At 34.5% G+C, this 26,941-nt stretch overlaps 1 protein-coding gene across 3 annotated transcripts in view; it reads left to right on the top strand.

Annotated features, from left to right (window-relative positions):
* Positions 1–26,941, top strand: part of ATM (ATM serine/threonine kinase) — a 136,159-nt gene that overhangs the window by 34,004 nt on the left and 75,214 nt on the right. For all 3 annotated transcript variants that reach the window (XM_065944050.1, XM_065944048.1, XM_065944049.1), the window contains exons 13-28: positions 493–618; positions 1,165–1,290; positions 2,199–2,288; positions 4,205–4,376; positions 5,204–5,403; positions 7,615–7,697; positions 7,795–7,950; positions 8,757–8,832; positions 8,964–9,094; positions 12,230–12,344; positions 13,976–14,149; positions 14,980–15,149; positions 16,275–16,521; positions 21,609–21,724; positions 22,807–22,933; positions 23,462–23,661. In XM_065944050.1, coding sequence (XP_065800122.1) covers positions 493–618; positions 1,165–1,290; positions 2,199–2,288; positions 4,205–4,376; positions 5,204–5,403; positions 7,615–7,697; positions 7,795–7,950; positions 8,757–8,832; positions 8,964–9,094; positions 12,230–12,344; positions 13,976–14,149; positions 14,980–15,149; positions 16,275–16,521; positions 21,609–21,724; positions 22,807–22,933; positions 23,462–23,661 — 2,309 coding nt within the window. The remainder of the gene's footprint in view (positions 1–492; positions 619–1,164; positions 1,291–2,198; positions 2,289–4,204; positions 4,377–5,203; positions 5,404–7,614; positions 7,698–7,794; positions 7,951–8,756; positions 8,833–8,963; positions 9,095–12,229; positions 12,345–13,975; positions 14,150–14,979; positions 15,150–16,274; positions 16,522–21,608; positions 21,725–22,806; positions 22,934–23,461; positions 23,662–26,941) is intronic.

Genomic DNA, 26,941 nt, shown 5'->3' with positions numbered 1-26,941 from the left:
TGACAGTAGCTTTTGGTAAAATATCTTGTACTTGTCTGTAGAGTTTAAAAAGCTGAGTAAATCAAGGACCTTATTTCTTAGAAACTGAAAATGTCATTTTAATGTCTCTTTTTATGAATAAATCTGATTTCTGCTCATGTTCTAAGAATTATAGACAGTTATTTGCCTATCAGTTTTTTCTTTCTTTCCTCCTTACCTCAGATATTTAAGGACGTATATGTGCATACACTGAGCCACTTTTGAAAAAGATGTGCTACTTGGCCATCAGGACATATTTCTCCTGTGTTTCCTGAGAACCCTGGTTATTACAGCTCTGCAGGGATCTCTTAGATGTTTTTTAGAGATGATCAGAATTATGGCATTATTAATTTAGCTATAGTTTTTTAATGTGAAGACAAAATTTGCTCTCGCAAAAAACAATAGTACTCCAAGTGATTTATGAAATATGTAAAAACTTTTTATTCTGTATACTTAAACTTTTTATATTTTAAGACTTCAAATTCAGAGATGTTTGTCCGGTGTTCAAGTCTTTTGGTGGGTGTTCTTGGCTGCTATTGTTACCTGGGTGTCATAGCTGAAGAGGAAGCATACAAATCAGAATTATTCCAGAAAGCCAAGGTAGGAAGATTTATATCAATAGTGTTTTGGATTAATTTGAATGGAATATATTCCTGGGAAAATTGGTATATTTGTTTGGAAAAAAAACTGTTATATAGGTTAACTGTTTCATTTATGTAGTCTGAGAGGAGATAATACTGTGTCTCTTTTCTTAAGATTTGTAGTTATTTTAAGCCAATACAAATGCAGCAATTGAAATAATATGTTGAAAGTTAATGTCATTAACAAAAATAAGGATTTTTATCTATCCTTTTAAAAAGTTTTTCCTGGAGCAGTTATCCTAAAGAATGCTTAATTAAGCATTAATCAAATAGTCTTTCTAAGCATGAAATTAACTTCTGTCTCTGGGTGTTGTTTTGTCAGTTGTGTGATTTGTAAAGATAACGATATAAAATTTGTTGTTTTTAAAAAATTGTTCATTTTTAATTATGTAACCAACGTAACTTCTTGAAAGGATTAATTTTACCTGTTAAGTAAAACAAAATAAAGCCTTAAATAAGCTACGATTTTACCTAAAGTTTTGATTTTTCCTTTTTTTTTTAATAGTCTCTAATGCAGTGTGCCGGAGAAAGTATCACTTTGTTTAAAAATAAGACAAGTGAAGAATCTAGAATTTTTTCTTTGAGAAATATGATACATCTATGTACAAGTTGCTTACATAACTGTTCTAAGGTAAGATGTTCTTCCTACTTGACCGTGTAGCCTCACCAGGAGGTTGATAGCTGGTTGATGTCATTAATGTTTTTAGGGTCCATTCATAAATTGATATACTGATTTTAAATTAAATTGATAAAGTAGTATTCAGATGAATAAAGTAACAGATAATCTGAGTTTCTCATGAAACTAACTTCACAAAACTAATATTCTCAGGAAAGTTTCTGAGATTGTCTTACTCCTTTTATATAACAGCTAATTGATAACTTATTGCCAGTGTACTTTCATTCATTTAATAAAAACTTTTTGACTACCAGGTATGTGGTATGCATACCACTACCCAAGGGCTTGTGGACACTGCAAAGATAAGCTATTCAAGCATATATGTTACTCTCTTCTGCCCAGATAGACTTACATGAAATTTGGTGGAAAGATTGCTGCTATGTGTAATCTTTGTTTTGATTTGAAGGAGGCCTGAGGGGTAGTCAGGCCAGAGTATTGATAATAACCGGAAACATCTTTTAAAGCTAATGTTAAGTACATGTCCATGTATCAGTATTATCAGCATGTATTTTTAGAAGTGTTTTTTTGGGGAGATAAGATTGAAAGGAGAGGGTGGAAGAATATACTGTAAGCTATGATTATTGCCTGTGTATGTTTAGGGACAGTAGCTAGTATTTTACTTTAATGTTGTTCATGTCCAATAAAAGATATTTGCTACAGTTATTATTACTGTAAGAAAAGAGATTAGTATTTTTGAAGCAATTTATGTCTTGTTCCTAATAGTAACCTGTTTATCCATGCTTATTCTGATAGAGAATTTCCAGTGTAAAAGAAAATCTACATTTTACTCACTACAGAGAAAATATTATCTGCGAAGAATAATTGTTTTTATATCTTTGCTTGCTGTTTTGTCTTAATTACAGCACAGTCCAAATAAGATTGCATCTGGCTTCTTCTTACGATTATTAACATCAAAGCTAATGAATGACATTGCAGATATTTGTAAAAGTTTAGTAAGTATGCTTCCTGTTTTACTATCATATTTCATTGACTCTAACATACTTTTTATAACTTTGAAATTTCTTTGAAAAGGGATGTATCTCACAGTATATGGCATCATATGCTTTAAAAATGTGGAAATTTAATAAAGTTATTTGGTTTGCTGAGCAGAATATATATGCTTCTTAATATCAATAGCACTTGTTAATTAGTGGTTGGAAATTAATCATTCAGACTCAGTACCTTTTTCTGTATAACGTCAGTTCAGTTACTCAGTTGTGTTCAACTCTTTGAGACCCCATGAACTGCAACATGCCAGGCCTCCCTGTCCATCACCAACTCCCAGAGTCCACCCAAGCCCATGTCCATTGAGGTGGTGATGCCATCCAACTATCTCATCCTCTGTTATCCCCTTCTCCTCCTGCCCTCAATCTTTGCCAGCATCAGGGTCTTTTCCAATGAGTCAGCTCTTCGCATCAGGTGGGCAAAGTATTGGAGTTTCAGCTTCAACATCAATCCTTCCAGTGAACACCCAGGACTGATCTCCTTAAGGATGGATGCCATGATCTTAGTTTTCTGATTGTTGAGCTTTAAGCCAACTTTTTCACTCTCCTCTTTCACTTTCATCAGGAGGCTCTTTAGTTCTTCTTCACTTTCTGCCATAAGGGTGGTGTCATCTACATATCTGGGGTTATTGATATTTCTGCTGGCAATCTTGATTCCAGCTTGTGCTTCCTCCAGCCCAGCGTTTCTCGTGATGTACTCTGCATATAAGTTAAATAAACAGGGTGACAATATACAGCCTTGACGTACTCCTTTTCCTATTTGGAACAAGTCTGTTGTTCATGTCTAGTTCTAACTGTTGCTTCCTGACCTGCATACAGGTTTCTCAAGAGGCACGTCTCTTGAGATATGGTATTCCCATATCTTTCAAAATTTTCCACAGTTTATTGTGATCCACACAGTCAAAGGCTGTGGCATAGTCAATAAAGTAGAAATAGATGTTTTTCTGGGGCTCTCTTGCTTTATTGATGATCCAGCAGATGTTGGCAATTTGATCTCTCGTTCCTCTGCCTTTTCTAAAACCAGCTTGAACATCTGGAAGTTCATGGTTCATGTATTGTTGAAGCCTGGCTTGGAGAATTTTGAGCATTACTTTACTAGTGTATAACATACCAAAATTTAAAATAATTCTCTATTCATAAAAATAAAAACAAAAACCTTACTAGACAAGCAACATATATTTTTCTTTTTCATATCAATGGATTGCATACTTTTTTGTCTGGAACAGTGCCTGGCACATAGTAGATACTCAAATATTTAATGAGTAAAAGAATTTTCTTTAACTTGATTGTTTTCATTTAGTAATAAATCTTGGTCATCTTTCCATGCTGCTTTATAGGGCTATACCTTACTGCCTTACTTGTTTTCTTGTTTTGCAGCAACGTGGTGTTTCATTATATATGGGAATAACATATGTATTTTAACCTAACTGATCCTAATTAAAATTGTAAATGTTTTTTTTTTTCTCCAAAGAGTTCTGCAGTAAATTTCTTACAGTTTTTTTCTACTTCTTTTTGTGCCTCTGAGGAATGTAGGAAAATTCTAAAAATAGAATTGCTTGTTCACATGGAATATGAATTGTATTGATACTTTTTGATAGATATTATCATTGTCCTACAAAATAGTCATACTGTTCTCCATATAGTCAAGTTATAATCTTGTCTACACTCTCATCAGTTTGCAGTAGTATGAAGTTTCTTAATGTAAGAAGTCATTTGTAAAGTTTGTGTTTTATTCTGTTATATAGACAGTACAGATTATATATCCATTTTATACACCAGATTCTTAAATTGTTTGATTAATTCAATTTTAACTGCAGAATGCTTCTGAAAGAAACCAACTTGAAACATCTTTCTTTTGTTTGAAGGCATTCATGATCAAAAAGCCTTTTGACTTTAGAGAAGTAGAACCAATGGAAGAAGATACTGATGAAAGTCTAATGAGGATGGAGGATCAGTCATCCATGAGTCTATTTAATGATTACCCTGCTAGCAGTGTTACTGATGCAAATGAATCTGGAAAGAGCCAAATTACTATTGGTAAATACATTTTATTGCATGAGATTTTTTTTTAACCTTCTAGTATTATTTGATATTATAAAAGACTTCATATATACTATTTTGTGCTCATTTAATTTCCTTTTTGTGTAGTCATTTAGGATTGTTCCCTTCCATACAGTTTAGAATTCTCTCATTTTTAATTAAATTTATCATCAGTTTCGTATTTTATTCTTCATGGGCAAATTTAAAAATAATTGCTAAAGAAATAAAAACATTTTTGGATAACTAAACATATTGGTTATTTGGAAATAAGCAGGATAGTGCACCCATAATGCAATTGTTGTTTACCTTTTTTCTGTTACTTCTACATAGACCCATATATTTCAAAATTATAATCAGCATCAACATTCAGATGCCTTTTTATACCTTTGTCTGTTTTCTTTTAACATTAACTAGAAGCAGTTTTTTCATTTAGGTACTTGTGCTGTTGATAATCATAATTTTTAATGGCCCTATAATATTGTATTTAACATTGATACTGTAATTTACTAGACCACTTTTTTTATTGTCAGAAATTTAGATCCCTTTCTAATAGTACTGCAGTGAATACTTGCCTATGTAGATTTTTCCACAGATTATTTTTTGATGACAGAATCCTAGAGTAACCTTTTATAAAGAATTTTGAAGCTTTTAGTGTGTGATCAAATTTATTATATTTTTGCTTTCCATATATTTTTATTTCTTTTTCTGTTATTCGGGGGAAGATACTTGTGTTAATGTTCAATGTATATGGTTATTTTACACCTTTGTTAGTCTTTTTTTTTTCCCCATCTCTATTAGTCGTAATAAGTGCTTTTTATTTTTAGGTGCCATGAATCCTTTAGCTGAAGAACATCTATCAAAGCAAGATCTACTTTCTTTAGACATGCTCAAGTTCTTGTGTATGTGTGTAACCACTGCTCAGACTAACATTGTGTCATTTAGGGCAGCTGATATTCGGAGGGAATTATTAATGTTAATTGATTCTAGCATGCTAGACCCTACCAGATCTCTTCATTTACACATGGTGAGTTCAGTGAAAGAAGTGCTTTGAGTGTACTTGATCTTGCTAGCTAAATGTAATGGATTGACATATAAGAATCAAATTGTACCTTTGAAGAATTGAAATTGCTTCCTTGAGAAATGAATCTAAGACTGTTATAAAATACATCTTTAATGTACTGTGAAAGCATTTAAGTGGATACAGTAACATTAAGACTTGAATGGACTTTGGATAGATTCCTTTTCTTTGGGTATAATTTTTATAAATTATTTTAAACCAGGCCAAGAAGTACAGACTCTGAATGTAAAAATAATAAAGAACATTGTTATTGAAGTCTGAATCTTTCCTTGACCTTGGTTTATGTGCTTTAAAATGTTTTAATGTAATTTCAAAGTGGCTATAATGTTAAAATACTACAGAATGTCCTAAATTTCATTCCTAAGCCTCCATAGTTAACATTTTGCTACATTTGACTTATCCTTCTCTGCATGCTATACCCACACACACACACACACACACACACACTTTTTTTCTGTACCATTTTGAGATTAAATATTCAAATATGATGCCCATTTACTTCAGTGTATATGTCCTACAAACAGTGATGCTCTTCTATATAGCTATAGTATCATCATCAAGAAATTAACACTGTATCATGTTAACTAATAAATATGATAATTTACTAGTTCTCAGGTCTGTTCAGTTTCTTTCAGTATGAAAGAGTTCTTACTCTTTCCTTATCTTTCATGACTATTTTTGAATAGTATAGCCACTTGCTATATAGAATCCTACTGTTTGAATTTGTCTCATGTTTCCTCATTAGATTTAGACTTAACAAAAGTAATTGCTCTCCTTTGCTTCCTTCATCAGTCTACTCATCTACTGATAGATATCTCCAATTCCAGTCCAGCATTGTAGAATTTATTTTTCTCTGTCCATATGTAGAGCTCCCTTTCCAACAGTAAGAAATCTGGCTTTCCACTTAACCTTGATGCATTTATTTGTTTACTTAATATTATTGCATGTAACTTATCTCCTGACCATGGGTGCTATACGCTTAGCCCAGTGCTGGTGAACATGTTGGGGGAGCTCCTGTCTCAGTGAGTATGCTGGATGAATCTATGGTCATATCCCTAGTCACAGGCAGCAAGTTGGCAAACATGTCTGGTGATTTCCCCAGCCATGGGAAACATGCCAGTTAGAATCCCTTGGAAATATTGAGGCTGAATCCCTGATAGAATTTCTTGTCATATTCTAGCTTTGGTGAACATCCTGGCTTATCGCCTAGCTCTGGCAAATATGCTTAGTTGAGTCCTGTTTGATCCCTTGGTTTCAAACCTGGCAATACTCTAGTATAAAGTCTCTAGCCCCAACCAGTTGGGAGGGCTGTATGCTTTTCTAGGGCTTTGATGTTAAAAGTCATTTCAAGACACTCAATAATATCACTCATGACTCTCATGGCAAATATTTAAAATGGTTCAACTTAATGTTCTTTTTATAATATCAGAAGGAGTACGAAACATTTTTCTACATATAGATGATGAGGGGGGAGCCTTCTGATTCTTAATACAGCAAGAAAATTATTTGACATGTCAGAAACTGACTGCCTAGTTATAACTTACCATTATTCTAGTAGTTGCTGAGTAGCCCTTTATATTGTACCATACATAGAGAGCCTACAGGAAGATAAGTCAGGGTATTTGGATTATTCACTGCACATATTTATCTCTGCTTTCTAAAATTCATTAATAGAATAGTTTTTAACCATTGAAGTTTTAAACCTCAAGTACTGTTTTCAGAGAGTGATGGCATAGTTTTAGACTCTTGCTCAGGCACTTAATCCCAACAGTGATAACAACTGTCATTCACTGAATGCTGTCAAAAAGTTTTAGACCTTTACATGCATTTCCTTTCATTCACAGTAATCTGGCCAGGTAAGTGCTATATCCTTATTTTACAGCTGAGAATACAAAGACACCGATGACAAGGCAAGTTTTAAAACCACACAAGTAGTAACAGATTGTGGTGCTAGGATTTGTATCCCACTCTCTTTGACTTCAAACTCTCTTGCTATTGCCTGGTAAAAAAATTCACTGCTCAAGCGTGTATGTGTAGGCACGTGTGTTTACATATATGAATTTATGGTTTACATATATGTATGTATTTAAATGAATGATAAATAAATATCACTTGAAAAAAAAAACTAATTCTCCCCCTCCCCGCCCCCCATCTTAGTATCTAGTGCTTTTAAAGGCACTTCCTGGAGAAGAGTATCCCTTGCCAATGGAAGATGTTGCAAAACTTCTAAAACCACTACCGTAAGACTTTAAAACCATATAGAATATTCACTCTAAATTTATAAACCAAACTGGTGTGCTCTGTTATGCTGATAAAGTTAAATTTTTTCCACCACAGCAATGTGTGTTCATCTTATCACCGTGACCAAGATGTTTGTAAAACCGTCTTAAACCATGTCCTTCACGTAGTGATGAACCTATGTCACAGAAATATGGATGATGAGAACACAAGGGATGCTCAAGGACAGTTTCTAACAGTGATTGGAGCATTTTGGTGGGTATAGATTATTTCATGGAGTTCTTGTTTTTCTTTTGCCACTTTTGTATACAAATGCAAACTTTGCATTTCTATTTTAGTGATTTCTTCTAATTCTTGAATGTAGCTATATACATTTTTTAACAATAATGAAATGTAACTTGTATTTCCTTTCTTGATTGCTTGAAGAACTACATTGTTTTCTGCTTAAGGCTTGGCTTCCTAAAGTGAGCTTAGTGTATTTCTTGAATTCTGAATCACTTAATAGTTCGACAAGTATGATGAATTAAAGCAAAGTGCAACAAGTCTAATAAATCAGTTGAGTAGTTTATATTCCTAAAGTGAACAGGTTAGCCTTGTTGTTTCTGGCTGTTTCATGCACAGAGTCACAGTTTGAGATAATACTAAGATACTTATAGAGGAGCATATATATGTCATTCAGAACCCTCATACCATTTGGTGGGTAAGGATTTCTGAATCAGTACAGAATATGGTTTTTTAAGTCTTTGATATACAACACTAAAAATGTTTCCCTTTTCAAGCAAGTTTTCAATAACATGGTTAACTGAAGTGTGATAGCCCCCAAATGAGGCATAATCATATGACACAAATACGTTAAAATGAGCTGCTTTTCAAACCAATTTATTTTAGCCGGAAATTTTGGAAGGTGAGAATATTGGCATGTACTGCATAGTGAGAATCAAATTTATCATGGAAAGTAATTTTGGAAGCAGCCTAGAATAATCTTAATGTCCAGTGATTTTTTTTTTACTATGCTTTTATTGGAATAATTACTTGATATTAAGACATGTACTTTATTTCAGGCACTTAACAAAGGAGGGAAAAAGTACATTCTCTGTAAGAATGGCACTAGTAAAATGCCTTAAAACTTTGCTTGAGGTGAGTTATTCCACTTTAATTATTAGTAAGGTTTCCAGTGACGTTTTAAAAGCAGTCTTTATTTCTGTTTGTTAATGGGTGGTTTTTCTCTTAGTATTTCACATTTAACCTCAATTGATCTTTTCCCATAGGCTGATCCTTATTCAGAATGGTCTATTCTGAATGTAAAGGGAAAAGATCTTCCTGTAAATGAAGTATTTCCACAGTTTCTTGCTGATAATCATCACCAAGTTCGCATGTTGGCTGCAGAGTCAATAAATAGGTAATGGGTCCAGTATTCATGAAGTATCTGGAGTGCTGCAGATAGCAGTTCAGTGTCTAGCACAGTAATAGCTCACTAGGGGTGATATTAAAAGTAATGATTACTAAGCATAGACTGTATGCTGGCATTTTTATTTTCTCTTAATTCTGACAACTCTTTCACTTAGATATGATTGTTTTATCAAATTTAGTAACGAAAACTCCATGGCTTAGACGGATAAAGTGAGTTGCTAAGTGCTATACATCTAGTAAGTGGTTGAGATGAATGAGGTGTGTCTACTCCCAATTAGAGATACGGGGCTTTTAGGTATTAGAGAGATTTTACATGAGTTTATAAAATGAAGATTAGCACATTTTACATTTGGCTAATTACAATCATGTTTATTCAAGTGAACATAAAATTAGGCATTGGAGTGATTCTCTCACAAGAATGTGTTTTATGTTTGAGTACCTAAAGAAGCCTTTGACTCTGTGGATTACAACAAGCTGTAGAAAGGGATGAGAATACCAGACCACCTCACCTGCCTCCTGAGAAACCTGTCTGCAAGTCAGGAAACAGCAGTTAGAACCAGACATGGAACGACAGACTGGTTCAAAATTGGGAAAAGTGTACGTCAAGGCTGATTATTGTCACCCTTCTTATTGAACTTATGTGAAGAGTGCATCATGAGAAATTCTGGGCTGGATGAAGCACAAGGGGGCAAGATTGCCAGGAGAAATATCAACAACCTCAGATATGCAGATCGCACCACTCTAATGGCAGAAAGTGAAGAGGAACTAAACAGTCTCTTGATGAAAGTGAAAGAGGAGAGTGAAAAATCTGGCTTAAAACTCAGCATTCAAAAAACTAAGATCATGGCATCTGGTCCCATCACTTCCTGCAAATAGGTGGGGGAAAAAATGGAAACAGTGACACATTTCATTATCTTGGGCTCCAGAATCATTGCAGGCAGTGACTGTGGCCATGAAATTAAAAGATGCATGCTCCTTGGAAGAAAAGCTATGACAAACCTAAACAGCATATTAAAAAGCATAGACATCACTTTGCCTACAAAGGTCCGTCTAGTCAAAGCTATGGTTTTTCCATTTGTCATGTATACATGTGAGAGTTGGACCATAAAGAAGGCTGAGTGCCAAAGAATTGGTGCTTTCAAACTGTGGTGTTGGAGAAGACTCTTGAGAGTACCTTGGACAGCAAGGAGATTTCTAAAGGAAATCAACACTGAATATTCATTGGAAGAACTGATGCTGAAGCTGCTTTGGCCACCTCATACCAAGAGCTGACTCATTGGAAAAGAGCCTGATATTGGGAAAGACTGAGGGAAATAGGAGAAGGAGACGATAGAGGATGAAGTGTTTGGATGGTATCACTGACTCAATGGACATCAGTTTGAGCAAACTTAGGGAGATAGCTAAGGACAGGAAGCCTGATGTGCTGCATTTCATGGGTTCACAAAGATTCGCACATGACTTAGCGACTGAACAACAGTAACAACCTGAAGAAGCAAATATTAAATGTTAGCAACTGCATGTTTAATGGATTATTAAGTGGATTTTAAAACTCTAGATTGTAACCTACCACTGCCTTTCCCACCTCACTCTCCTATAAGCAAAACATCTCTGCTTTATTTTTCTCTATAGCATTTATCACCAGTTGAAATATTATATTTTAACACATTTATCTAGGATATGAGCTCCTAAAGAGTGTTTGTCTTTGTTTCTTTTCCTAAAATAACACTTGGAATGTGTCAGGTGTTTAATAATTTGTAAAATCAATGAATATTTGAAAAAATTACATTATGCTTAAAACATCAAAGCTAAAAATCATTTGAGCAGTTTTTCTGTTCAACTGTAGATGACCAATAATTAAAGAACACTGAAGAAAGTGCCACGCAGTCACATAAATACACGTTAGAGAACATGATGCATCCAAAATTTTGATATTCTGAAAGTAACGTTTTCATAGGTCAGAATCATGTCTTAATTCCTCAGGTTTAGGACTATTTTTAGTAAAACCACAGTGCATTGTAACATTTGCTAATGGATGTGTGCTTTATTTCAAATACTTAAGAAAGAAAATATATACAGAAATTAAAGATCTGGGGTTGCAGAGGATAACAAGTTGAATATAATAAAGCAGTGTAGTGCTGACATTTAAAAAATTTCTTAGGATTCAAAAATGCATAAATTCATGAATGGCATGAACATATTTATTTATTTATTGGTTGTTTACTTGTTAGATATGTAATATTAAGCTGCTGAAGAGAGATTGTAGAAACTGAGGAATCAGAGAAATACCAAAAAGTTGATACTTTCATAAGTTTTGATTAGTATAAAAGGATAAAAGAAAAAATTGGCTAAAGAGTTGTCCTTAAATATGATGGTACATTATGTAAAAAAGCACTGATCAGCTCTCCTCTACCACATAAAAATAATTTTAATAGAGCATCAAGACATTAAAGCTAATAACTTTTAGAAAGTGAAAATTGCTCAGTCGTGTCCAACTCTTTGTAACCTCATGGACTGTACAGGCCAGAATACTAGAGTGGGTAGCCTTTCCCTTCTCTAGGGGACCTTCCCTACCCAGGGATTGAACCCAGGACTCCTGCATTGCAGGCGGATTCTTTACCAGCTGAGCCAGCAGGGAAGCCCAAGAATACTGGGTAGCCTATCCCTTCTCCAGCAGATCATCCCAACCCAGGAATCAAACCAAGGTCTCCTGCGTTGCAGGCAAATTCTTTACCAACTGAGCTATCAGTGAAGCAGTAACTTTTAAGTTGTGATTAAATGTTAGAGCAAGTTGATATAAGAGCCTGTGGCTTCTTCTTGTTGGTATTTTACCAGAGAACAAATTTTTTTTCTGATTAGTTTGCATTCAAAGATATTCAAGTTTGAGCAATAAGCTAAGAGGTCTTTTGAGACACTTTTCAGTTCTAGGAGAAAATGGGATGTTTGGTAAAGATCCTAATATTAGTAGCTTTGAACCTACTAGATTTAGCATTTCCTTGGTCTTTTGAAAGAAGACCTAGTATGTTAGTGTGTCTCACAGAGTGATTTATTTTTGCCCTGTAAATATGCTTTGGAAAGTAGAGTTTAAGATTAAAAATCATTTCACTTTTTGCTTTTTTTTTTAAAGATTGTTTCAGCATATAAAACGAGGTTCTTCCACATTGAAAGCACTTCCTTTGAAGCTTCAGCAAACAGCTTTTGAAAATGCATACTTGAAAGCTCAGGAAGGAATGAGAGCATTGGTAATTTTAGTAATGTATATTTGCTGATACTATACTTTCTATAAGTATGCCTTATGTTATTTTACCAAGTTTGGCCTGAGACAGTTTATATCTAATTGTTCACAGTTAGACTAGAACAGCTGTATGAATCAATTGAAATTACTTCATTTATAGGTCAAAACTGGTTTAATAATGTGGTTTCTTTTGGTTCAACTTATATGCAGCATTTTTGTAGGAAAAACAGAATTTACTGAGTTTTTATGGGAGTATAAATGGCTTATTTTTGAATCTAAAATTTTATTTCATAAGATCTGATTAAAAGCTAATTCACAACAGGTGACAATAGAAAGAAATGGATTGAGAAAAAAATGTTGAAGATCAAATTATCTTTGTGCTCTTTAATGAGCCTTGTTATTTTCATGATTTTCTGTAGAATAATATCTTTTCTTAAAATGGCAGAAGTTGTCTTAGTGGTAAAATTTATTCATTCTTATATGCTGTGATTGGTTCATGAAAAGTATGTGAAGCAGTTACTCAAATGACTGTATATTCTATAACAGCACAAAACTGAAAAAAGAAAATTGTGTGAAAAAAAGGTGAAATTTGAAAGATTTCAAGAGATTACAAAAATGAGTATAAAATAAAATTTACTAGAGATAACGTGTATTATATATTTTACCATCAGCATGTCATGTGCAAAAAGAGAAAACACTGACCTGACAGCAGTTTATTTGGAGAAAGACCTTAGAAACTTTATATCTGGAGAGCATAATATGAATCAACATTGTAATGGTTATCAAAAAATGCAAGTTCCATCTTAGATGTCATTAATAGAAGCAGACTGTAATGAGCTAGTTTATAAAAAGAACTTGAATCTTCTATTGATTTTAGAGGGCAGCTGGTTTGTTCCCAGTAAAAGTAAATTTTTAACTAAAATGTTAGAGAGTCTCTAGACCTATCTCTCATACAGAATAGGTAAAGGAGTTGACTTCCTGGGAACATCATAACTATTTTCAAACATGTTGATGATTGCCATTTAGTAAAGGAATTAGGTCCTTACTTTTTCTTGTACCAAAAATAGAAATAGGATCAGTGACTGACAGTTTTTTCTGAAAGTGAAAATAAACTTGTATCAACTATAGTAAGTCAAAAAATGTATATGTCTGTTGGAAGAGTTTAATGATTGATTGTTAAGCTAGAAGCATGTATTATTTTATCTAGTAGTATGACTTTATTAGGTTTTTTAGTGATATCTATGATATTTTTAAAGGATAAAGAGCTATATATATTAAGTTATAATGGTAATAAGATGGTAATATATATTAGAAGGTAATACTTGATAGTTGATGAGATTTTAGTCTTTCTCACATTCCTGCAGTTACCTTTTTTCTCTTCTTTTTTCTTCAAAGTGCTTTATACCTCATTGAAATGTTTGACAATTCTTATTCTATGAGCTCTTATCAACAGCAGTCTTTCTCACTGTAGCAACTTTGGTCCTTTCTCATAATCTCTTTAACTCCATAACTATAGGATTTAAAACTGTTCACTGCCTGTTTAGATGTTCTTGTGGTATTCTTTGTTGTTAGCCTGGTTGGTTTATTTGGAACATTTAAATATTTACATTACATATTGTTTTAAAATTTTTTCTAAAGTCCCACAGAACTGAAAACTCTGAAATTTTAGATGAACTTTGTAATAGAAAAGCCACTTTACTGATGATGATAGCTGTGGTGTTATACTGTAGCCCTGTCTGTGAAAAGCAGGCTTTATTTGCCCTATGCAAGTCTGTGAAAGAGAATGGACTAGAGCCTCACCTTGTTAAAAAGGTATGTATGTATGAATATTTTTATTATAATCATCCTTGGATAACTTTTAAACAATTAAAGCTAGATTTTAAATGTGGCATTTATTAAAGAGTTGGAGATGGTTTTATTTTTTAGATTTGGAGTATTGGAAAGCAGTGACTTGTAAGAAAGTTTATTTATTTGTATACAGCGTCACTTTTTACGTTCAGTTTAAGAGCATTTCACAAGACTGTCATTGAACTAGTAAGAGTGAGTGACCTGTCATTCAGACCAGGCCCTCTCGAATACTATTTTTGGGGAGAAATACATGGAGAAAAAAAAAAGTAGTACGTATTTTGCCTGGTGGATTCTGGAGCAAGACCTTGGAATCTAGCAGGGTGAGAAGTCAAAGTTTAGATGTGGAAGGCTTTTAAGTTACATGATTAGAGAGACCAGGGTCCAGTGTTGTAGAACGTTTACTCTCGCCCCTGGTCCAACACCTCAGCATTCATGGTTTGAGAAATTCCAGACCTTTCCATCCTGTATTTTTACATGATAAACCAATGATTGATCATGACTTGATGTAACTAGTGTGGTTTCCAGTGGAACTTTTTCCCCAGGTTTGATCCATGGGTGGGGAAGATCCCCTGGAGAAGGACAGGGGAGTCTGGTGAGCTACAGTCCATGGGGTTACAAAAGAACCAGACATGACTTTGTGATTAAATAACAACAAACAACAACAGCATAGATAAGTTAATCAAGGGATAGAAAAGTTACATGAATGCTCAAAGCCATACTGTAAATAATATCAAGGATGTAAATGATTTATTATTTCATTATTAAAACATTGACTTCTTTTTTGATTTGTACAGGTTTTAAAGAAAGTTTCTGAAACTTCTGGATATAGATGTTTAGAAGATTTCATGGCTTCTCATTTGGATTATCTGGTATTGGAATGGCTAAATCTTCAAGATCCTGAATACAGTGTATCTTCTTTTCCTTTTATTTTATTAAATTACACAAACATTGAAGATTTCTATAGGTAGGTTTGCATATGGCACATGTGAAATATATTTAAAATTAGTTATTAGTAATATTGTGAGAATCAGGACAGCTTTTATAAATGAAAGCGTATTAAAGGTTATCAGTTAACTTAGGATCTGGTCCTAGCTGTGCTGGTAAGCCAGCTACATGACTTTAGGCAAGCCACATGAACACCCACGGGGTCTTCGTTTCTTATTGTAAAGTTTCTTACTGGAATTATTGGAGTAGGAAATGTCAGCCCACTCCAGTATTCTTGCCTGGAAATTCCCATGGACAGAGGAGCCTGACAGGCTATAGTCTGTGGGGTCACAAAGAGTTGGACATGACTGTGTGCACACACAAGGATGTATAGAGATCTTTGAGGTCCATTTCAGCTTTAATATTTAATAATTTTCCCTGTGAAAAATCAAAAATAAATTATTGATGGCTGATTATTTTTGCCCTGTTTTTCTTTTTCCTGTTTGAATGTGGGCCATTTAGTTGTTTCTATATGACTTAAAGTTTAATATACAGGTATTTATTTTGCTAGCTTCCAAGTCTGGAGAACGGAATTTTGAAAATGGAGAGGTTTGAAACAACTAAATAATAATGTTTAAATATCAGGGTATGGGAAGGCAATTTGTAATTATTTAATAGTCCTTATTTGTTCATTTTGCCAAATCTACATTTATTTTTTGAATTTATAAATTGCATTCACCTTTCACTATATAATTTGCATAAAGATTATACAAAAGAAACAAATATAAATTCATTTTCACTTGTTTTTGATCATGCCTTTAGGGTGATAATACGCTTAAGATCTCTGTTTTTTTTAGTGTGACTATTTAGAATTTACTTAACTTCATGTCTTAATTTATAGAGTAAGAATGCTTAATGATCTAGATAAAGTAGCTCTAAGCTTATTAAACTGTTTTATTTATTTTATTTATTTTTTTGCCCACACCACATGACTCAAGGAATCTTTATTTTCCTGACCAGGAATTGAACCCATGGTGGAAGCATTTGAGTCCACTGGAACACCAGGAATTTCCAAAACCATTCTGTTATTTTAAGGACCATATTAAAAAGTTTTACTTTGAAAAGTTATATTTTTAATGTATGTTTTTAATTTTTATATTTTTAGGTCTTGTTATAAAATTTTGATTCCACCTCTAGTGATTAGAAGTCATTTTGATGAAGTAAAGTTAATTGCTAATCAGATTCAAGAGGATTGGAAAAGTCTTCTGACAGACTGCTTTCCAAAGATTCTTGTAAATATTCTTCCATACTTTGCTTATGAGGGTACAGGAGACAGTGGGATGGCCCAGCAAAGAGAGACTGCTACCAAAGTCTATGATATGCTTAAAGATGAAAATTTATTAGGAAAACAGGTATGACTTCAATATTTACAATACCTTTTAACCCATAATTGATCTGAGGTGTAACTTTAGGCTATTCATCATTTAATTATGCAATTAAATTTAATATTTTATAGTAATCACTATCTAACATAGGCAATCCATTAATTTTTTTGTTATTGTACAGTGTTATCTCCTTTTGATTGACTTTTAAATGTTTTTAATCAGGAATTTTCTTTTTAACTTTGGAATAATTTTACCACCTTTTCCTTGTAAAGTATCGATTTATTTGGCAGTAATACATGAATACAAGCTGGTTATTAAATTCAAGCAATGCTGAACAAGGTATAGAAAATCTTCACTTTCTCTTGACTATCATTAAGCCCTTCATTTTTCAAGGAAAAGTACAATCCCATGTTCCCATTCTCTGCTTTTTCCATGGCATTACTACCTTCTAATATAGATGTAGCTTACTTACGAATTATGTTCATCGGTTCTTATCAACTTTCTCCACTATAAGTACTTGTAAAAGTCGGATTTTTCTTTCTTCTTTTTTCTGATGTATCCTGACTATCTAGTATATATTAAGTACTCATTATTTGATGAAAGATGGAGTCAGGTTAAAAAGGATCTAACAACTTGTTTCTTTTATAGTAATTTATACATATCTAAGTGAAGGAGGAGAGTGAAAAATTGGCTTAAAGCTCAACATTAAGAAAACTAAGATCATGACATCTGGTCCCATCACTTCATGGGAAATAGATGGGGACACAGTGGGAACAGTGTCAGACTTAATTTTTGGGGGCTCCAAAATCACTGCAGATGGTGATTGCAGCCATGAAATTAAAAGACGCTTACTCCTTGGAAGGAAAGTTATAACCAACCTAGATAGCATATTTAAAAGCAGAGACATTACTTTGCCAACAAAGGTCCTTTTAGTCAAGGCTATGGTTTTTTCAGTGGTCACGTATGGATGTGAGAGTTGGACTGTAAAGAAAGCTGAGTGGGGAAGAATTGATGCTTTTGAATTGTGGTGCTGGAGAAGACTCTTGGACAATAAAGAAAGCTGAGTGCAGAAGAATTGATGCTTTTGAATTGTGGTGCTGGAGAAGGGACTCTTGGATTGCAAGAAGATCCAACCAGTCCATCCTAAAGGAGATCAGTCCTGGGTGTTCATTGGAAGGACTGATGTTGAAGCTGAAACTCCAAAATTTTGGCCACCTGATGCAAAGAGTTGACTCATTGGAAAAGACCCTAATGCTGGGAAGGATTGGGGGCAGGAGAAGAAGGGGACGACAGAGGATGAGATGGTTGAATGGCATCACCACCTTGATGGACATGGGTTTGGGTGGACTCCGGGAGTTGGTGATGGACAGGGAGGTCTGGCATGCTACAATTCATGGGGTTGCAAAGTGTCGGACATAACTGAGTGACTGAATTGAACTGAGCTGATATATATCTAAAATTATCTGAGGCAATTTATATTCAGTTAATCAGATTGATTATATTCTTTGTAGCCAAAGATGGAGAACCTCTATACAGTCAGCAAAAACAAGACCGGGAGCTGACTGTGGCTCAGATCATGAACTCCTTATTGCCAAATTCAGACTTAAACTAAAGAAAGTAGGGAAAACCACTAGACCATTCAGCTATGACCTAAATCAAATCCCTTATGACTATACAGTGGAAGTGAGAAATAGTTTTAAGGGACTAGATCTGATAGAGAACCTGATTAACTAAGGACGGAGGTTCGTGACATTGTTCAGGAGACAGGGATTAAGACCATCCCCATGGAAAAGAAATGCAAAAAGGAAAAATGGTTATCTGAGAAGGCCTTACAAATAGCTGTGAAAAGAAGAGAAGCGAAAAGCAAAGGAGAAAAGGAAAGACATTCCCATTTGAATGTAGAGTTCCAAAGAATAACCAGGATAGATAAGAAAGCCTTCCTCAGTGATGAATGCAAAGAAATAGAGGAAAACAACAGAATGGAAAAGACTAGAGATCTCTTCAAGAAAATTAGAGATACCAAGGGAACATTTCATGCAAAGATGAGTTCGATAAAGGACAAAAATGGTATGGACCTAACAGAAGCAGAAGATATTAAGAAGAGGTGGCAAGAATACACAGAAGAACTGTACAGAAAAGATCTTCACGAGCCAGATAATCACGATGGTGTGATCACTCATCTAGAGCCAGACATCCTGGAATGTGAAGTCAGATGGGCCTTAGAAAGCATCACTACGAACAAAGCTAGTGGATGTGATGGAATTCCAGTTGAGCTATTTCACATCCTGAAAGATGATGCTGTGAAAGTGCTGCACTCAATATGCCAGCAAATTTGGAAAACTCAGCAGTGGCCACAGGACTTGAAAAGGTCAGTTTTCATTCCAATCTCTTAAGAAAGACAATCCCAAAGAATGTTCAAGCTACCGCACAATTGCACTCATCTCACACGCTAGTAAAGTGATGCTCTAAATTCTCCAAGCCAGGCTTCAGCAATACGTGAACTGTGAACTTCCAGATGTTCAGGCTGGTTTTAGAAAAGGCAGAGGGACCAGAGATCAAATTGCCAACATCCGCTGGATCTTCAAAATAGCAAGAGTTCCAAAAAAACATCTGTTTCTGCTTTATTGACTTTGCCAAAGCCTTTGACTGTGTTGATCACAATAAACTGTGGAAAATTCTAAAAGAGATGGGAATAACAGATCACCTGACCTTTCTCTTGAGAAACCTGTATGCAGGTCAGGAAGCAACAGTTAGAACTGGGCATGGACCAACAGACTGGTTCCAAATAGGAAAAGGAGTATGTCAAGCCTGTAGATTGTCACCCTGCTTATTTAACTTATATGCAGAGTACATCATGAGAAACCTTGGGCTGGAGGAGGCACAAGCTGGAATCAAGATTGCCGGGAGAAATATCAAAAATCTCACATATGCAGATGACACCATCCTTATGGCAGAGAGTGAAGAAGAACTAAAGAGCATCCTGATGAAAGTGAAAGAGGAGAGTGAAAAAGTTGGCTTAAAGCTCAACATTTTGAAAACTAAGATCATGGCATCTGGTCCCATCTCTTCATAGCAAATAGATGGGGAAACAGTGGCTGACTTTATTTTTCTGGGCTCCAAAATCACTGCTGATGGTGACTGTAGCCATGAAATTAAAAGATGCTTACTCCTTGGAAGGAAAGGTATGACCAACCTAGGCAGCATATTAAAAAGCAGAGACATTACTTTGCCAACAAAGGTCCGTCTAGTCAAGGCTATGGTTTTCCCAGTGGTCACGTATGGATGTGAGAGTTGGACTATAAAGAAAGCTGAGCGCCGAAGAATTGATGCTTTTGAACTGTGGTGTTGGAGAAGACTCTTGAGAGTACCTTGGACTGCAGGGAGATCCAACCAGTCCATCCTAAAGGAGATCAGTCCTGGGTGTTCATTGGAAGGACTGATGTTGAAGCTGAAACTCCAATACTTTGCCCACCTGATGTGAAGAGCTGACTCATTGGAAAAGACCCTGATGCTGGGATAGATTGAGGGCAGGAGGAGAAGGGGAGGACAGAGGATGAGATGGTTTAATGGCATCACGAACTCGATGGACATGGGTTTGGGTGGGCTCTGGTAGTTGGTGACGAACAAGGAGGCCTGGCGTGCTGCGGCTCATGGGGTCGCAAAGAGTCAGGTGCAACTGAGCGACTGAACTGAAGTCTAGATGGGAAATGTGATTACATTAAACCCTGATTAAAATGCTAGTCTCAGGAGCAAAGAGAGATAAAAATTAAAAATAATTTCTTAGCTTCTTTGTTAAAGACATAAATTTTTATTTGTCTGTTTCATTTAGCATCATCATTTTAAGTTAATGTTTTTCTCTTTTTCTCTGATAGGCAGTTTATCTAAATCAATCAAGATTCTTTTTTCTGTGGAAAAGTGATGGTACCACTATTATCAATCTTTCAGTCTTCTATAATGTCAGTGGTTGAATATCTAAAATATATAGTTATAGGATTGTTTAGGCATACCTAGATATCTGAATTTTTTAAAAATTATTTTTATGTACCTTTAGCTAAACATTAGAGATTTGCTTGTAAGAAAATTATATAAAATTAAGGAAGTCAGTTGTCATCTATGTGCAGGGAAACTGACTAATTTTTCCTCTGATATTAAGCAGACTCAGCCAGCTTGTCTTACTGATTCCAGATATACTGGAAATAGGCTGGATTTTTAAAAGGGCTGAAACCTTGGAATTGATATGATGTAACTAATGTTACATTACAGGGAAAGGCTAAGATCTTTACATTAGATTTCTGTTGTGCCACATTCCAGAATATTTTTGCTGTTAGAAAGTGTTTCCAAATCTCTGTGTGGAAGAGGTAAAGATGGTAAGTGAGCCCATTTGCATTTTGGTTTAAAGTACTGTAATTCATTACTTGGAGACTAACAAAAACACCTTTTAAGACTTTATAGTTCTCATTCATTTGGCTGAGGTGTAATGTAGTACACCCACTCTTTTTATTTAGAGAACTTATGCCTTTTGTGAGGCTGCCTGTAGCAAGAAATGGGTGATGAAGAGTCTCCTCCTGTCCAGGAGGATTTTTATCTAGTATTAATGACATGTGGGTAGCAGCTAGTTTGGAAGATCAATCAAGTTGAAATCTGGGGGAAAGATATGCAGGGAACAAAAGGTTGATAATTGCCTGTCACTGTGAATCCTTACTAGTAAAGTTCTCTAAGATAGTGTTCTCAAATAAAGGTAAAATGCAGACTGATGAACAGTGTAGATCAGCGGGAAATTTGGTTGACTGTAAAGTTAGGTTGAGGAATTTCAAGATAGACCTGAAGCTTTACTCGTTAAAGTGATTCTTTAAAATTAAATGAAAAAGTTGAATTAAGAGAGTTGTGTTTGATATGATTTCCCTCTTTTCCTTTGAGTCTGTAGACCGGCTGCATAGCAGAGAAAGTGGTGCTAGTTGGATGTCTTGCAGATCTTAGATCTTTGATAACTATTTCCTTCTGTAATCACTGAATAATTTTGGAAATGAGGCAATAACATGAGCCCCTTAAAAGTAGCTGACTTAAAGATCACAGACAGGAAAACTTAAATATATTTTAATTTTGTATCCTTGCAGATTGATCATTTATTCATTAGTAATTTACCAGAGATTGTAGTGGAGTTATTGATGACGTTACATGAACCAGCAGCTTCTGGTGCCAGCCAAAGCACTGACCCCTGTGACTTCTCAGGGTATGGATATTTTTAATTTAGAGAATTATCTGCAATTTCAGAAGGTCCTTGGAAAGTTTATTGGTTGACACCTTCAAATGTTTATTTCAATTGTTAGACATGTATTGTACTTTTAAATTCTGTTTCTTTCAAAATAATTACCTTTGAATTGAAGTATCTGCTGTACTGTAGCCTCTTCATAGTAACTGCTCTTTTAATTACCACTTTGTTTGCAAAGTCAGGAACCTTTTTCTTCTCAGTCTTTTTGTAATATTTGAGCATTGGGCCATCTATCTCATGAAATTTTCTTCTTCATGACCCATTATTCTTTGTTCTCTTCTCCTTATCTATGACTTGACTTTCTGTATCACCTTTTTTTTAAAAAGCATTCTCCTTTGCTAGTGGAATCTTACTATATTGCAATTTCATTTGCGTGTAAAACCTACTTGATTGTATATGAACGATAGTTACTCATATACATTGTTATTCATTTTCCTTGACTGTGAGGTACTTGAAAACATCCTTAACTTTTTTTATATTCTGTGCAATACTAAGCATGTAAAGCAGTAATAATATCTATTAAAATAATTTTGCATGTGTAATTTCATTTGGTGTAGTATTTGATTGCTGTCTTGATATGTTATTGTGTTTATGTGTGTACCCATGGCTGATTCATGTCAATGTATGGCAAAAACCATCACAATATTGTAAAGTAATTATCCTCTAATTAAAATAAATAAATTAATTTTAAAAAATATTATTGAGTTTAAAGTACTAGCATAGAGCTTTAATTCATACCTTAAGTAAAGTGATACTAGGTCTCTTTTTTATAACTGCTGTTAACTTTATAAATGATTTTTAAAGCAAATTATTGACTAAGTCCTAGAAAGTTATTTAGGTATTCTGATTGATGTAATATAGACTGTAATATGTCACTTGTGATTTTATTAAAAGTCTTAATTTTCACCTAGAATATAACTAAAATTTGGGGTTAGTATAATCTACATTTTTCTTTTGAATTTTCACTGATCTATCAAGAAAATGTTTTTTCTTGATAGTTTTATTCTGAAAATGATGACTGTAATTTTTTCTATAACTCTTAGGGATTTGGATCCTGCTCCTAATCCACCTCATTTTCCATCACATGTGATTAAAGCGACATTTGCCTATATCAGCAATTGCCATAAAACCAAGCTTAAAAGCATTTTAGAAATTCTTTCCAAAAGCCCTGTAAGTATACTTTACTAGTATAATAACTGAAGAGAGAATTCCATATTTTTCAGCTTAGAAAATCTATTTATGTACATTTTATTTTGATTTTTTCATAAGTACATTAAAAAAAAAAGTAAACAAATGGAAAATTAACTTGAATAAATTAAGAGAAACACTCATTTACAAGCTTATATCTTGGTATTTATCAGTATTAATTGAAATATGTCACATATGAGGGCTGAATTTCCTGACATTTTAGGTTGACTCAGGAAGTGTATATATATGTACTTTTTAAAGAATATACTACTAAATATTGTTTACTATCTGATAACTACATAAATTGGCAATATTTTTTTTAAATTTAGGATAGCAATTTTCTTAATGTGATATTTTGCATTTGATATCAAAATCCCAAGCAAAATTTGGAAATTTAGAATTCTGTAATTTGAATATAAAATGTATGTATTAAAAAAAATAAAATGTATGTATTATGGCTGAGTATATGTGGTTAGGCAAGGTTTTACTAAATGTATCTTTATTTTCTAGGATTCCTATCAGAAAATTCTTCTAGCCATATGTGAGCAAGCAGCTGAGACAAATAATGTTTATAAAAGGCACAGAATTATTAAAATATATCACCTGTTTGTTAGTTTATTAATGAATGATATAAAGAGTGGCTTAGGAGGAGCTTGGGCCTTTGTTCTTCGAGATGTTATTTATACTTTGATTCACTATATCAACCAAAGGTAAATAATATATTTAGACCAATATATAAGAAGTTTTTTTACCCTCATCTTAATTGAAAAATTATATGCTTTACAGGGTAGAAGCCAGAGTATTATATTCTGAATTTTGCTTTTTTAATATATATATAGATAGATATTATATTTTACAAAATGAATCACTACTTCTCCAGCTCTAGAAATCTTTAAATATTAAAGGTCTTCTCTTCAACATTTTAAATATGCTAATTTTACATGGCCATAAATACATGTTACCATAGCAGTTCTGCTCACCACTTCCAGTGTGTGGGAAGGGGAAGGGGGATTCCCAGTGCACACCCAGGGTATTCTTCAGACATCAGCTGGTACCTGCCTGTAGACAGTGTCAGATCTCACAGGTTAAGAGCTGAGTCCTACAAGACTACCCTCTCTCCAATCTCATCAGACTCCAGTTGAAAACTATAGATTGGAGGTTTCAATAACCCCCTTCCTTGGGTTTGATTATTTTGTTAGAATGGCTCACAGAACTTATTAGAAACCTGTTTACTCACTAGATTGCTGGTTTATTACAAAAAGAAATAACTCAGGAACAGCCAAATGGAAGAGATACATAGGGCAAAGTACGGGAACGGGCATGGAGCTCCAGTCACTTCACTCTCCTCATACCTGCAAATATTCAGCAACCCAGAAGCTCCTTAAACCCCATCCCCATTGGGTGTTAACAGAGGAATCATCAACCATTGGTGACTGATTGAAGGGAAGGCCCTTTTTGATCAGAGAGGTGGGACAGAAAGTTCCAACCTTCTAATTATTGGGTTGGTTCTCTTGGCAACCAGCCCACATCCTTAGAGGCTTCCCCAAAGATACTTCATCAACATAACGAAAGACTCCTTTATTGCTCTCATCACAGGAAATTCCAGAAGTTTTAGGGACTCTGCCAGGAATGGGGACAAAGACCAAATATATATTTCTTATTATAAATCACAGTGTCACAATTACTATAGATTTGGGGATGTATGTTCTTTTTAGCATCTCTATCCTTTCCATTGGTTTTAATAATGATTCTATTGTTTTCTTATTAGTAGGTAACATTGTAATAAACTTAAGCCCTCAAAGCATATGAAGATATCTATTTCCATTTTGTTTTCTCATATTCTTTTTTGCTTTTTAAAAATATAATTTTAATTTTAAGTCATATGTATGTGTATGTACTTTAAGTCATTCAGTCTTTTTCCTTCATTTTTTAAAAAATGTTTTATTATAGTGTTAAAATATATAACAAAATTTCTCATTTTTAGCAATATTTTCCAATTTAGTGCTATTATGTTCATGATATGCTATTAATTTTTATTTCTGTCATTGCTGTTTCCAAATCCAACTTTTTTATTACCTCATATAGAACCTCTCTACTCATTAAACAATAACCACACAGTTCCTCTTCCCTATAGCCCTTAGAGCTTTTAATCTACTTCCTGTCTTTTTTAATTTCCTTGTTCTAGGTATTTCATTAAGCAGAACCATAATTTCTTTGCCCTTTCCTATTGGCTTGTTTCACTTAGCGTGTCTTCAGTGTTTATCCAGCATCATGCTTTTTTATGGCTAAAGAACATTCCATTTGGCATCCCTGGTGGCTCAGATGGTAAAGAATCCTCCTTCTATGCGGGAGACCTGGGTTTGATCCCTGGGTTGGGAAGATCCCCTGGAGGAGGACATGGCAACCCCCTCCAGTATTCTTGCCTGGAGAATCCCCAGGGACAGAGGAGCCTGGTGGGCTACAGTCCATGGGATTGCAAAGAGTTGGACACAACTGAGCAACTAAACACAGCAACATTCCATTGGATATATACCACATTTTTTTTATTCGTTCATCTCATGATGAACATTTGGGTTGTTTCATAGGCATGAAGTGGTATCTCATTGGGGTTTTGATTTTGCATTTTCCTACTAACTGCTCATGAATATCTTTTCATGAGCTTATTGATGATTTGTATGTCTTCTTTGGAGAAATGTCTATTTAAATCCTTTGCCCATTTTAAAAATTGGATTGTCTCTCAAATAAAAAATGGATTTGGGATAATAGCATTGAAACATGTATATTACCATCTGTGAAATAGATCACCAGTCCAAGTTCGATGCGTGCAACAGGCACTCAAAGCCAGTGCACCAGGACAACCCAGGGGGATGGGATGGGAAGGGAAGTGGGAGAGGGCTTTGGGATGAGGGACAATACAATAAAAATAGAGGAAAAAAATTTGGATTGTCTTTTTGTTGTTGAGATGTAGGAGTTCTTTATATATTCTGGGACTGAACTCAGTATGTGATTTGCAAATATATTCTGGATATTGAATTCATATGTGACTTGCAAATAGTTTTTTCCATCCTATAAAATTTTCACTTTCCTGATAATGTCTTTTGATGAGCAAATGTGTTTAATTTTGGTAAGGTCCGATTTATCTTATTTTTCTTTTGTTTCATGTGGTTTTCGTATTGTAGGTAAGAATGCACTGTCAAATCTAAGGTCATGGAGATTTACCCTTCAAGTTTATTCTAAGAGTATTATGATTTTAGCTCTTATATTTAGGTTGCTGATCCATTTTAATTTTTATAAATAGTGTGAGTTAAGGGTTCAATTTCGTTCTTTTGCATGTAGAAATCTAGTTGTCCCAGCACTATTTATTAAAGACTGTTCTTTCACCCTTGTCAAAAATCAGTTAGCCATTGATGTATGGGTTTGTTTCTGGATTCTCAGTTCTATTCCATTGGTCTTTGCTTATGCCATGCTGTGTTGCTTGTTGTTCAGTCGCTAAGTCATGTCCAATTGTTTTCAGCCTCAGGGACTATAGCACACCAGGCTTCCCTGTCCTTCGCTATCTCCCAGAGTTTGCTCAGACTCATGTCCATTGAGTCAGTGATGCTATCCAAATATCTCATCCTCTGTCACCCCCTTCTCCTGCCTTCAATCTTTCCCAGCATCGGGTTCTTCTCCAGTGGGTCGGCTCTTCACATCAGGTGGCCAAAGTACTGGAGCTTCAGCTTCAGCATCAGTCCTTCCAATGAATATTCAGGGTTGATTTCCTTCAGGAAAGACTGTGTTGCTAACTGTTGTTCTATAGTAACTTTTGAAATCAGGAAGTGTGAGTCCTCCAATTTTCTTCTTCTTTTTCAAATTGTTTTGACTGTTTGGATACCTTGCAATTCCATATGAATTTGTCGACCAGTTTTTCCATTTATGCAAAAAAAGTGCTGGAATTTAGATGGATATTGCATTCAATATGCCACTGTTTTACATAGTGTTAAAATTTGT

The sequence above is a fragment of the Muntiacus reevesi genome, chromosome 9, assembly GCF_963930625.1.
Source record: "Muntiacus reevesi chromosome 9, mMunRee1.1, whole genome shotgun sequence".
NCBI classification, from domain to species: Eukaryota; Metazoa; Chordata; class Mammalia; order Artiodactyla; family Cervidae; genus Muntiacus; species Muntiacus reevesi.
Note: the sequence above shows the minus strand (reverse complement) of the source record. Positions and strands in the feature narration are given on the sequence as shown.